The sequence below is a fragment of the Caloenas nicobarica genome, chromosome 2 (assembly GCF_036013445.1).
Source record: "Caloenas nicobarica isolate bCalNic1 chromosome 2, bCalNic1.hap1, whole genome shotgun sequence".
NCBI lineage: Eukaryota > Metazoa > Chordata > Aves > Columbiformes > Columbidae > Caloenas > Caloenas nicobarica.
The window spans coordinates 59,027,194-59,040,797 of NC_088246.1; the positions used below are offsets into that span (position 1 = coordinate 59,027,194).

At 43.5% G+C, this 13,604-nt stretch overlaps 1 protein-coding gene across 4 annotated transcripts in view; it reads left to right on the forward strand.

The window, feature by feature from the left end:
- Nucleotides 1-13,604, forward strand: part of BLVRA (biliverdin reductase A) — a 40,315-nt gene that overhangs the window by 18,536 nt on the left and 8,175 nt on the right. For 2 of the 4 annotated variants that reach the window (XM_065627335.1, XM_065627334.1), the window contains exons 2-6: nt 8,234-8,361; nt 10,170-10,289; nt 10,944-11,041; nt 12,426-12,533; nt 13,271-13,442. In XM_065627335.1, the coding sequence (XP_065483407.1) occupies nt 8,243-8,361; nt 10,170-10,289; nt 10,944-11,041; nt 12,426-12,533; nt 13,271-13,442 (617 nt within the window). In that variant the 5' untranslated portion in view covers nt 8,234-8,242. The other 2 variants (XM_065627333.1, XM_065627336.1) reach the window with 2 other exon arrangements.

Sequence of the window (13,604 nt, forward strand, 5' to 3'; positions counted from 1 at the left end):
GAGCGCTCATCTAAAACTGGACTTTACTCCAAAGTAACTGACAGTCATTTGTTAAAACACTCTTCTCTTCTTCTGCCACCATAGACACATTCACTTTCAAAAATTGTTATAGCACATTAAAGCCTGAAAGAAATTTTTGGCACTGTCTGTGGCTCTCTTTGCTTTAGTCATATACTAATTAGCCACATACAAGCAGCCTTTTGATTAAAGAATAGCTGTGATGAGGCTTCAGTTATGTGGGATTGTTTATTTACCCACCAAAAGTTTCATAAGGCTCTCAGTAATTCACTCCAGGGTAGTTCCTGGAAACTTAACATTAGAAGTAGGGTGGTTGTTGTTGTATTTTTTTTTTAAGGGGATATTTTTATAAATTAAAAAGTGGAGCTCTTCAATTCTTTGTCTTTTTTTTTTTTTTTTTTCCTCCCAGGTGCCCAAAAATGGGCTTAGTTCTTTCCCGGATAGTTTCAGCATTAGTAGTGTACTATCTAAATTACATCCAAATGTAATTTGGCTCTCAGCTGTCACCTATAGAAATCAGTTGTTTCATGCAAAACACTTGAAATAGGCAAGGTCCACCATATGAACTGTCTGCACAAATCACCATTTTTCTCCTTAAACTGAAACGATACAGGTTGTCTAATGGCAGAGTTTCAGACAAAATGAGACAGACCGAGGACATAGCTTCTCTGTGCATCTCTGGGACTCTATCTCAGATGGGTTATTTGCCTTTTTTTTGTCCTCTTCAGACTAACAAACAAATCTGAAACACAAAGGGTAACTACAGACAGAGAGCAGGACAAAATGGTCATTCATACCCATGCATGTACATCATAGCACATCTGATTCAGTCCTCTACCAGGTGGAATATGTCATATATTAAAAACAGATTTTCAGATTCTTCCAGTACCTCTCATGGTTTTACATTAGTTTTGTGAAATGTTTTTGCTGCAAGTATGGAGTTGCAGGCTGTGGAGAGCAACCTCACTGTGACTGGACTCTGAACTGTTGCAGACTCTGGAGGTACTAAAGTTGCAGATCTATGTTTTAAGAGAAGTTCTCCTTTCAACTTAATGCTGGAGACAGTATATCTGTCAAGTATCTCTGACGAGGGCAGTCATTTATTATTAACCATTACTGTATATAATAAAGGTGCTTGTTCAGTAGCTGTATCACAGCATCTGGCCATACCTGTATCAACTTCAACTTTGGCAGCTAGCTGGAAAACCAGAATTTAATCAGTAAGCCTCGGCAAATAAGCCTGCATATAAATGTAAATCAATGCAGGTGTATTGTTCAAATAGCATTTAAAAGCCAGCATTTAAAAGCCCATTCTGGCTGTTTCCATGGTACAGTGGTGCCAGTCAGGATGAGAGACACTTTTTTGCTGGCAAAGCTCTGCTAGGTTTGGTGCCTCAAAGGTATAACTCACCTACCAGAGCCTGCATGCCTGGGTTGTGATAACCAGAGAGAGATGGGTGTGAGAGACAGAGACATGCTGGGGAGGGTTGATACTTAAGACCGTAACAAACAACTCTCAAGGAAAATGTATGTGGTTGCTCACAGCTTCTAGGTGCTGTTGTTTTCCTCTGAAATGTGGAGACTGTAAGTGGTCTTGGCAGGTTTTCAAGAAAATTTCTGACTCTCATTTTATGTCCAATTAATGTTTTAAAGAGAAGTAACAAAGAGAGTGGTGGGAGTTGCCTTCCTGACTGTCTCTTTCTTGCAGAAGGACTTCACTTTTATCTCTAGGTTGCAGCAAAGGCATAAGCTCCCACTCTAGCATGTTAGCATTTGAACAATTATTTTCTTTGCCTCCATTTCTGTTTTTCCTTTTTCTTCAAGTTCTGTCTTTAGCTAGAATTAACACAGCCTATGTTGAGTCTGCTTTCTTAAGGTACTTCAGCACATGCAGAGGTTAAAGCGCATAAGTGGATTCTTGCAGAGCAAAGGATATTTATGCCTTTGAATAGGCTGCTAAATTGGAGCATTTGTGCAGCTCTTCCCTTTTAAAAACCAACACTAACAAAAGCCACATTGTTCAGTTTTTCCTTTGTCTACTCCAGGCAGATGCATCTTGCTAGGAGTAGACAATACGAGAGTGAGATGTGGTGGCGCTGTCTGTAACATGTACTAACACCCCATGTACAGCATCTGCCAGGGCCCTGGGTATTTGAAATCAGAGATGTGGGGCTGGAAGGAACCTCGAGGTTTCAACTTGTTGATTTTACAGTGACCGTTGCTGTCTGTCCAGCGTTGCTGTAAAAATGTCTATCAAGGGAGATTCTGCAACCCCCTGCTCAGGGTTTTGCTGCCATAACAGAGAAAACATTTTCTATGGTGTCTAATTCACAAGTCTGCTGCAAAGGGAGCTCTGGAGAACTTCCTCAGTCCAGCTTGGTTTATGTTACAGGAAAATATTGGCTGAATTGGGCAGCCTGAGAGGGTCGAGGCTGTGCAGCTCTGTGGCCCCCGATCCAGCCAGCAACGAGGCTGAAAACATACTCCCAATCAGCAGATGTACTCAGAGGATACGTGTACACCGTGTATATACACTTGTACGTGGCCAGCCACACAGATCATAGACAGAGCACTCACAAAAGCACAGACAGCACCAGCAGCCACATCCTCTTCCCCTCTCTGGCCGAGCAGGATGGAGGTCCGCTAGTGAAAATATATGTATGTACGTATTTACAAGGTGGATCCTTCCGGCAGCTGGTGCCCCTGAATCCCCTTGTCCTCAGCTGCTGGTCCCTGGCCATCTGAGTCCCCCATTACTTGGTCAGTATGGATTGTATTGTGTGTTTTTAAGTGGCAGGAAGGAAATGACAACATATGTCAGCACTCAGGTTTGGTAGAACTATAAGCGAAGATCTGACAGGTATAGAGGGGGGTGTTGGAGGGAGTGAAAATTGCTGAAGAATTACTTGTGGGAATGAAATGGTTCAACAGTTGAGTATGCAAAAGTCAACTAACCTTGACAGCAGTATTTTCAGATTAAGTGCTCATTTGTGAAGTTTCTGCTATTCTTAAGATATGTGTGGCAGTAAAGTGGTAGTTATTTGAAGTAGCACACTTAAAAAGACCAGGCTGGGAGAGCTTCAGTAAAGACTCCCACATTACTGTTATGCTATTGCAGGTGACATTAATTGGAAAATATTTTTATTTCAGGTGCAAGTCACTCATTCATAGCTGTGGGAACAAGATTTTGAAAACTGCAGGGAGAGTGCATGAGGCTTACTGAAATTCTCTATATATCACGAGAGCAAGTACCTGTTCTCACCCTGTAATATCTAGAGATGCCACAAAAATTTTCTTGAAGGGGAGATAATTTTTAAGCTCTGCCTTTTATCTTGCCTCTGCACTGGCTTTGCATGGCCTTAGTGATGTTGCACAAAACAGAGGTAAGCCTCAATTCCCTAAAGCTTACCTCTGAGCGTTAGCAGTTTTGAGATATAGGGACTGAAGTTTCACTGTGATTGCACTGGGAAGAGACACATTTGCTGGGTGACCAATCCCTTTGGACATTGTCTGTTTTGCTGCTGAATATTCCCGGTTTACTGCTACATTTTGCAAGAATACTTGGATATAGGGCACTTTTTTTTTTGCTGTAGAGTAGTTGTATCTATTCAATGGAGGAAATAAGCAGCACAAGCACAGAAAATTCAACAGAGAGCAGAAGAGTGACAGGGTGATGATACGGAGTGATGATATGTTGGTGTAGGATGGATGATATTCTTCAACTGGAGGCCTTTCTTGAGTCCGCTTCTGTGCCATGCAGGGCTCATCTCCCTGAGTAAGAGGAGCCACTTGTTGTGGCTGTTGGTAGGGAAGAGCTCCCACACCAGTCGGCAGCCACTGTGCTCCTTGTCCCAGTTCCGAGGGGACCCTTGTTGGGGCTGGCAGCGCTGCCTGTGACCAGGCCAGGGCAGTTGCTGCTGGGTGGTGGGAGACACTCTTCAGTCACGCGCTGTGAGCATGAAGGACATCAGTCTCTCATCTTCCCACCAGCCCCTTTGCTTTCATATAGCTGGTTAGGAAAGGGTGGAGAAAAATGCTTTTAGACCCTGGCTGATGTACTGTTCTAGCACTTACTGTACGATTTTTCAGTACAACAGGAGTCAAAGTTCAGCAGCCTTTAAAATGCCTCTGAAATATTTTTTCAAAGCTTTAAGTGAGGTTACCTATCTTAAGAAAAAGGCATGGAAGACAGGCAGTTTATGGTTTGGGCTTCCTCTTTCATGGTTTTCGTGCTTGAAAGATAACTGTAGCTGTTACCCTAGTGTAAAGGTATGAACTAAGGAGTAAATTTTCATATATTCATCTGGAATCTCAGATGAGTGTTCTGTATTCTGCTCTTACCTGGTTCATGACAGTTCCAAAACCCATCTAATTTACTTTGCTCCCTGAGCATCTCCAGGTTTTGTTATGTGACTGAAATGAGGATAATAAAAAGCAGCAGCAGGGTTGCAGATGTGGTGATTTTTCTCTTAGCTACACGCATAAGGAAAGGTTTTGTAATGCACATGTTGTAGCTGTCTCTTTCCATGTGGATACTGTATTAACCTGCAAACCCTTGACCTGGACCAGTGGCTGGTTGCTATGGCAACAGGTTGCATAGTAACAGGCTTTGTTCCTAGCTTGAAATCATCTTGCTTCTCTCAAATGTGACTTTTAGGGAGGTCAGAAGTTGTTCATCAGATGAAACTAGGAAAGTTTTTTAAATGAGAGGCAAAAATGTTGACGTTCAGCAATCTGAGCATCTGCTGAGAGGTGTTCTTTGTTCATGGCAGTTGAGGAAGGTAGTCAGCTCCCCCACCTTTTCCACTTCGCTGAAGTGGAGGTCAGCAGCTCGGCAGAAAAAAAAAAGCAGTTCTTGGAAACAAGATGACTATAGGAGCTTCAGGGGAATTTGTATGCTGTGTGACTCCCGCTTCCAATCCTCCTCAAGGCAGTAGGCAGAATATTAACAGCCTAACACTCCAGTAACCTGGAAAATTACTGAACTTGAAGTAAGCCCCAGATCAGCTGGACTGCTTCTAAACCACTGCTGACCTGGTCCTGATTCACACTGGAGCCCTTTGTGAATCTAAATTTTAAGGGATTACAATCATACACTTCAGAAGAGCAGGTTTTTTGCCTTTTTAATGGCTCTGCTTGTCAAGGTCCTATGGGAGACTGCCCTGCGGTGCTGAGAGGCTGAGATTGATCTACAGGAATGACCTTCGTGGAGCACAGGCGCCCCACTCATGTTCTGCAAACAGAGCCAAGCATGGCAGAAAGCTGGTGTGGATCAGCAGGGACCTCCTGACTGAGCTCAAACACAAAAAGCAAGTGCACAAGCTAGGAGGGACTATCCAGGAGGGACATAGACACAGTGGCCAAGCTTGCAGGGATGGAGCTGGGAAAGGCAAAGCTCAACTGGAAAATGAGCTATGGGAAGAGTTTCTCTGGGTACATTCACAACAAAAAGAGCACTGAGAAAATATGAGCCTGGTGCTCAGTGGGGCTGGGATGAAGGAAATTAAAGGCACTTGATGCCTTTTTTTGCTGAAGCTTTCACTAGCAAGGTCTGTCCTCAGACGTCCTGGGTTTGAGTCTGCTAACAGTAGAGGAAGACAGTGATGCAGGTCTTGGGATAACCGGATGTACAGCAGCCCCTGGCACCAGACAAGGTACATCCAAGGGTGCTGAGGGACTTGGCTGATGTCACTGCGAAGACACTTGGTGATCAAGGGAGGTTCCTGGTGACTGGAAAAGGGCAGGTATTGTTCCCTTCAGTACTGTTAAATGTCTTTATTACCACCTGGACGACAGGATGGAGAGCAGCTTTGTCAAGTCTATGAATGAAATCAAACTAGAGGGAGAGGTCAATACACCAGAGGGGCCTGGGCAGGCTAGAGAAACAGCAAACAAGAACATAATGATGTTCGTCAAAGGCAAACATAAGAGTCCCTTGTCCAGGGTGGAATAACCCTGTGAACCAGTACAGGTTGGGGACTGCCTGACTGGAAAGTCGGAAAGTGCCCTGCAGATGCTGGTGGACAAGTTGAACCTCAAGCCACAGCATGCTCTTCTGGCAAAGAAGACCAACCGTGTCCCGGACTGAATTAGCAAGAGTGTAGCCAGCAGAGCCTGGTTACATCTGCAGTGCTGTGTCCGGTTTTGTGTACTGTGGTATGAGAAATAAGTTTAATACAGGAGCAAGTCCAGTGGAAAGCCACCAAGACGGTCAAGGGGCTGGATTAGATGATGAATGAAGAGAGGCTTCAGAGCCTCCAGAAAAGAAGCATAAAGGGGGATATTATTGCTGCCTACAGCTTTCTGATGAGAGAATGTAGGGGAGCTAGAGCCATACTCTTGGGAGAAGTGCAGTGAAATAGCAAAAGGCAATGCAGGAAACTCTGAGTAGATACTAAGAAGAAGTTCTTGCTGTGAGGGTGGTCAGACACTGCAGCAGAGGCCCTGGGAGGTTGCTAGATTGCCATACAGGGGAACAGTCAGAACTCAGCATGGCCCTGGTGTGGCAAAGTAGGGTTTTGATCGGGTGACCTCCAGGGGCTCCTTCCAGCCAAGATCATTCTTGAAATCTCAGTCTCTTTCCTCTTTGGCCATAGATAAAAGCAAGTGTAACTGAGAGCCCAGAGCAGGACTCTGCCTGTGGGTGGAACTGAAAATGGGTTGTATGGTTACGTTACCTTTCTTTCCAACCACCTCTCTCAGCCCTACACATCTCTCTTCCTGGTGAGCAGTGTCATCACATTATACCTCAAATATTTGGTAATGACATGTCACTGTAATCCCCCTAGAGAACTCTTCCAATATCACTCATTTCTTCTTTTATATTAAACATGCCACTGTGTTTTTTACCCTTGTACCCTTTTGGCATGTATAAAGTAAGCAGGATTCAGCACTGACAGGAATATATACATAGGCAGGAGCTTATAGAAAAACAAAATCCAGATGTGACATGTGATTGGAGAGGGACTTTATTTACTTTTTTTTTCTTTGTGCCAGTTGACGTGATTTCTTAGCAGCTGTCATCCTCTAGCACTGCCAGAACAGTCACTTATGGTTGTGCTACTGCACTGTGATCCCATCAGACAAGAGGCACAAGGAGGAGTGAAGTGGGATTGTCCATATATCCCTTTAAGTGTCAGAAGGATTTGAAGGGCTGCAGCTGGGTAGTGGAAGTGATTGAAGGAGTTCACTCAGGTGAAGAGGTTGGCAGTGGCAGGAAGGAAAACAACAAAACAGAAAAAACAGAGTTTGAAGGGATGCTGTCATAGGATGGGAGGAACAAAAAATGCGGAGGGGCTGACTTGGCTTGGCTTTAGGCCATTTTTCCTGTAAATCTTACAATTCCTTCACAGAGTTTTGCTAGTCCTCAGCGTGGTGGAACAGTGCAGGTTTGAAAGGTTACACCGGTTGCCCAGCGCTTCCGCAAATCAAAGGCAAATCTTAAAATCAACAGAATAATTTATTATCAGTGGCCCAGCAGCCTGGCCAACGAGTGCAGTACCTAGCTTGTCCTCTGTATGATGCAATTGTGGCAGGAATGTGCTTTTGGGAGATGTAAATCTTGAGGCCATGCCTGCTTGTCATTAAAGAGATGGCAGAGCTTTCTTTGTGCGTGGAAATGTCAAGCAAGCATCTTGACCAAATTACCAGATGGTTGGTTGTATCGTGACATTGTAGGACGTGCCGGTGGTTACATGGGGGAAGAAAAGATGTTCTTTGCTTCCTGTCCCAAAGTATTCTGGCTATGCTGCTGTGTGCTGTGAGTGTCTGTGTGGAAGCCCAGGGCAGGCTGTGCTGCAGACGCTCAGGAAGTCAGCAGGGTTTATATAAAGCTCTGCTGGGTTTGCAGAACCTTTTGGCTCCTTTCCAGCATGGAAGCGCCGATATAAATAGAAGAATGTCTCACTTTTGAAGTCTGCCTTCTATTCACAGAAGGGAAGAACTTTGCGCCAGAGCTGTGATATAATAGCTGTTAAATACAAGCCTCAAGACTTGTCCTATGACAGACTGAACCACTTGACCAGATTTCAATGGGATGCAAGTGAGCTCAGTAGCCTATAGCATCTCTGTTAGCTGCTCGCTGACATCTGAATAAGGTTTGGCTATAAGAGAGCACAGTTTAAGAGTAATCCATCCTCCTACCTCCCTCTCAGCTTCTCCTCTCCTTGCTAAAAGAAAAAAATGTTGCTCTTTTTTTTTTTTTTCCTTTGATCAGATTAACAAAATGTTTGGGACCGTGGTGGTTGGAGTTGGAATCGCTGGCTTAGCACGGATCCGAGACTTGATGCATCCAATGCCTTCCAGCCCTTCTGAGCACCTCAAACTCTTTGGATTTGTATCCAGGTTAGAAATTTCGTCTTAGCATGTTTCATGTGGATATTGTAATGTTTCCTTCTTCTGGTGCACTTGCTTTTCCATGTGGAGGACTATTATTTGAAGGGGGCAGTGGATTAGTATCCAAAGTTTTATATTTCTCTTATAATTAAGGCTGTCTGAAAAGGGAAAGTTTATGCAAATATGCCAGTCATTCTGAGTGGCAGCTGGGAAAAAAGCACAGAAAGTTTTCCAAGAGGGAACAAATAGGTTACCTTAGTGAGATACCTTGCAGAAATGACTAAAATAAAAGCTAAGATACATTCTCACTGCAGAATCCATTTGATAAAAAGAAATGCAATTTTGTCTGACTGAAATTTCCTGTAGGTTTAGGATGGTGCAGACAATAATTGCATTAATGAGGTAATGTCTGCATTAAATTTATAGAAATGTTTAAAAAACACAAGATGTTTTATGAAGTTTTTTAAAACTTTTTTTTTTCTACAAAAGCACATGTTGTAGAGCTCCTAACACTGCAACTGCATCCTAAAATTCTATTTTTTTTTAAAACCAAATACTGAACCTGTAGATGTCTTTAAAGAAAATCTCATAATTTCGTACATGCAGTTAGGTTGCCTCTGAGAGAGCAGCTTTATGTTTTTTCACACGAGCTTGGAGCCATGGAAGTTTAGCGGGACTGTGTTACGCCTATGCCTCCCTCTGAGCATTCCTGGTAAACTGTCTGCCCCATAACAGTAGAGCATAAAGGTTTTAAATAGTTAGGCGGTACATGTATGGATCTCAGACTCTGAATGTATTTTTTCCAGCTATATTTAAATCATGCAGTCAGGGTTGTTTGAGGCTGAAAGGACCCGTTAGGTCATGCAATTTATCTCACTGCCAAATTCCCTCTTGGTTCCCTGATACCTTTGCTAGTGCTACAGCTAGCCTTGGAGAACACTGAAGACAGGATTTACTGCTTCTGTTGAGACACAGTGCTGTTGAAATGCACGGTTCACAGACAGCTTGCTTGGATATGTTGCCTTGCCCTTTGCCTTCCAATCACATACAAACATTACCTGTCTTTGCTTTCAAGTCCTGCTTGTGGCCTACCTTCATGCTATCTGTTCACCTGTCCTAAGACTGTCAAGGTGTCTGCTCCAGTCTTTCTTAATGCAAAGGGTTTTTGGGGGGAGTGTGTGTGTGTGTTTCATATTCAGGTGGAGATGTGCTCAGGGTGGTGGCTGAGAGAGCCTTCCCCTTAACACTGACATGGAGTGTGTGTTGCAAGGAGTGGGCCACCATAGCAAAGCATCTACTTTGTCCCTCTCCTGCTTGTCTGTACTTCTTGTAGTTGCATATGGCCCTGCCAACTCAAGTGCTTTTACCCACGTTGTCCAACATGGTGGAGAGAGTTCTTCCATAGGAGCACAGTCCTCTTTCAAGTAATGCTTTTAAAATTGCTCCTTCATAATAATGCTTATTATAAAACAAAACACCAAAACAAAACACTCCCCTCACAACAAATAACAACAACAAGCAAAAATCAAATAAACAAACAAAACCCCAAACACTGTACACTTCAATAGCAGGACAGTTTCTGTACTGACACCACCACCCACACACTGACCCATCTGTTTTCTTCCTTCGTGCACACCACTTCTGTCTGTAAGTGATCTTGCCCTTCCTGGATTAGAAGCTGCCTTTGTTCTACCCCGGTTCAATGCAGTGAGACAGTGGTCCATGGGAACAGTTTTTAAGTGCTGCTGCACAACATGCAATTGGAAAGAAAGTATTGTGATGCTTGTGCTCTGGTTTTATTTATGCTAAATGCACAGGAGAAGTTTTGGCAATATTAATGAGGCCAAGCAGATTAGCCTGGAAGATGCTCTAACAAGCAAAGAGGTCCATGCAGTCTTCATCAGCACAGAGAACAGAAGCCATGAAGAAACCATCAGGTATTTTGAGCTGGTTTTTGGTTTTGTTTTGCTTTGTTTTTCTTCCCTTTTTCCCACCCTTTCCCCTGTAATATAGAAGCACAGAGGAGCTGTGTAAAGCTGTTGCATAAGAGGATGTGGACACTGGAGGAGAGACTGCCAGAGTAGCAGCCTGAAGTGAATGATAGTGAGCTCACTAGAGCACCCAATAAGCCCTGGAAGAGAGTAGGATTTAAGATGTGTTCATTTCCCAAGTAATTCAAATTGCATACCTCTAGGCCTGTGTTTGATTGACAGGCAGCTTAAGACAGGATCTAAAGCCTTTCCTCACAGATTATATAGAGGAAGAGCATTCCACTGCCCCACTACAGCCACTCAAATGTCTGGAAGTTAGAAATAGTGATGCTTAATGCTGCAGCATTTTAGTGATTTGCTGTAGGTGAGTGAGGGAATTCTGTGGAAAAAGGAGAATTAAAAGCCAACTCTCCTGGTGTTTAAATGTGTGATGCAGCCACCACACCATCCTTTTTAGGAAACTTTCCATTTATTCCTATTTCTCCATGTTCTGCACTTCTCCATATGAGGCTGACTGTGGGAATGAGAAGCAGCTTGCACAGTGGAGAGAGACGATTATGATGATCTACTTTTTAAAGACTTATCTTGTATCCCTTTCAGAATGTTTTTAGAAGCTGGGAAACATGTCCTCGTTGAGTACCCCATGGCTTTGTCTGCTAAGGCAGCCCATGAGCTTTGGGAGATGGCTGAACAGAAAGGTAATGGCATTTGTTCTTAAGGATGTAAACAGTATTACCTGTTTGGTGGCAACAAAGGCATCAAACTCAAAGGCAGGTCTCCAGTCTGCTATTAATCATGACATACAAGGGAGTATGCCTGTCTCAGAGATGTGTCAATCTAGGATTTAAGGCACGTGCAAATCGGGAAATAAACACACAAATGTCAAGTCTTGAGAGTAAGCTATGTTTGCCCTCGCAAAAGCCCTGGTCTCTGCTTGTGGCACTAAGAATGCAGATAGAGAAGGAAACTTCTGTCACAGTGATAATATAGCACTTAATGAGTGTAGCCATTGGAACTGTGCGCTTCCCTGTCCTCTCTCTCCCTGAAAATAAAACAGGAAGCAGTTTTCCTAGCTTCTAGTATTTGAGATGTGCTTATGTGGGCCAGCAAAGCATCCCTGTCTGAAAGACATCTCTCTAAGCAAAATCTCTTTATTTCTGGAAAGTGTGTGGTCCCATCCCTGCAGTGCCAAGGGTCAGAAGCTGACAATTCAGTTGAGGCCCGTGGGGATGTATGGAGCTGCAAGGAACAGAATAGTGCTGGGCAGGAGCAGAGTGCAAACTCTTTGGACAAGCTGCACTGTTTATACCACTTCTTCTTAAAGAAATTCCTTTCTGAACTTTGTCCTAAAGCACCAGAGGTATAGGATTTCTGCTTTGCTGTTTCCCTGTACCAACACCACTTTGTGCCTTGTTTCTCGCCAAATGGCTTCCCATTGAGCAAAATTTATGCCTCTTCTCTTGAAGCAGCAGGCATTACTGTCAGCAGCCTAAATTAACTCTCCTGGAAACCTTCCAGAAAAACACATATTGAATGAGGGCCACATTCAATGTGTATTGGATAGCCTCTATTCCAAACTAGCCCAGTTAATTGCAAGGGAGGGAGGTACTCCTTAACATATTGTTACAATCTGGGTCTGAGTATTATGCTATGTTTTCCCCTTCTTTTTCTTTCTTACTACCCTGGGAGGAAAAATGCAGAACAAGGAAATGTGAGGGGAAAGAGACCAAGAATTAATCCGTCTTTAACTTTGAAGACTCATGTTTCAGCCTTAGTGGGGTATTGAGTTTCATTACAGAGTTTCTAGTTTTCGTAGTGACTACTGTTTGTGTAGTCTCTATATTTGTTATCTCCTGAAAATCCTTAACCCAGATTGATGCCTCAGTGCAGGGCCCATGTTTGGTTTTCTTCCTGACATCATTTTGCCAGCCATGCATGAAAACATTTCTAAGTGAGTTCCCACTGGTGGCTGGTGAAGCTTCTATTGCTTAGATGTGCAGAAAGCTCTTATTTAATATGTCCTCATTTTTGGTGGTGTTTGTTGTTTTGGTTTTGGTTTTGTTTTTTTTTTTTTAATGGCAGATAAAGTACTCCATGTGGAGCACATCGAGCTTCTGACCGAAGAGTACAAGGAGCTGAAAAAAGAAGTGGCTGGGAAAGACCTTGTGAAGGGAACATTGCATTTCACAGGTCAGTAGCTGTGGCAAAATCAAAGTCCATCTGGATTTGTCTGCCTGCTCCACAGGGATGCCAGTCCTTCCAGGCTTCATTCAGTCCTTTTAGATGAGAGTCTGTCTTTAAACTGACTAGAGACATGGATATCAGTTTTGGATGTTCCCATGAAATTACAGAGCTATCTGGAAAGCACCTTTGCCTTAACAGTTGTCTTCTATGGGCTATTGCTTTGTTAATCTCTTTCTTCTGGTGAAGAACAGAAGCCCATGCCTTGTTGTATGGAGGAGAGAGCACGTCTTCATCCCTTCTATACTTTAGTGATAGTGACCAGTTTCTCATTCATATTGGTCTCAGAGAGGAATATGAGCTCTGAGGAAGTCTCCCAATTTCTACTGGGGATCTTTAGTCTTCCATACTGGTGTTTGGCCCCAGAAGAGCTGGGATTTTTGAGCCATTGTTTTCTCCTTACTTTATTCTCTTGTTGAATCTGCATACACCCTCCTGTCCTCAACATGTCCTGAAGGGTTTGTTCTATATGTACTTTATGCAGCCTTCTGTGTCATAGCTCACCAACTGATCCATTTCAAGGCTGACCAGGTTTGTTGACTTTCCTGCTCAGCTCATCCATCCACTCATGGCCTTCCTACAGCCCGATCTCTCAGCCTGCGACACTGCGGTTTTTTCAGCCTTTCCTATGCAGAGGGAATTATTCTCTTTCCATTTCTCAAGACTTTCTGTTGATGTTGCACCAGGTAGTGTCCTCGATGAAAACAAAGCAGGATTCCCAGCTTTCAGTGGAATTGCCCGACTGACTTGGCTGATTGACCTCTTTGGAGACCTCACTGTCACCTCTGCCACCAGAGTAATGCAGAAGGATAAGAATTATTCCAGAATGACTGTTCACTTTGAGACGACAAACAAGAAGTGAGTAATGGCCATGGCAGCAGGTGAGCCAGGTTTCTCAGGTATTGTCTGCAGGAGTCCTGCATCCTCTCTTCCTCTTGTGGAAACAGAACAGGTGGATGCTGGCATGAAAGTGTACAGGAGAAACAGACCTGAAAATGCTTCCTATAGTAATCACGGTAA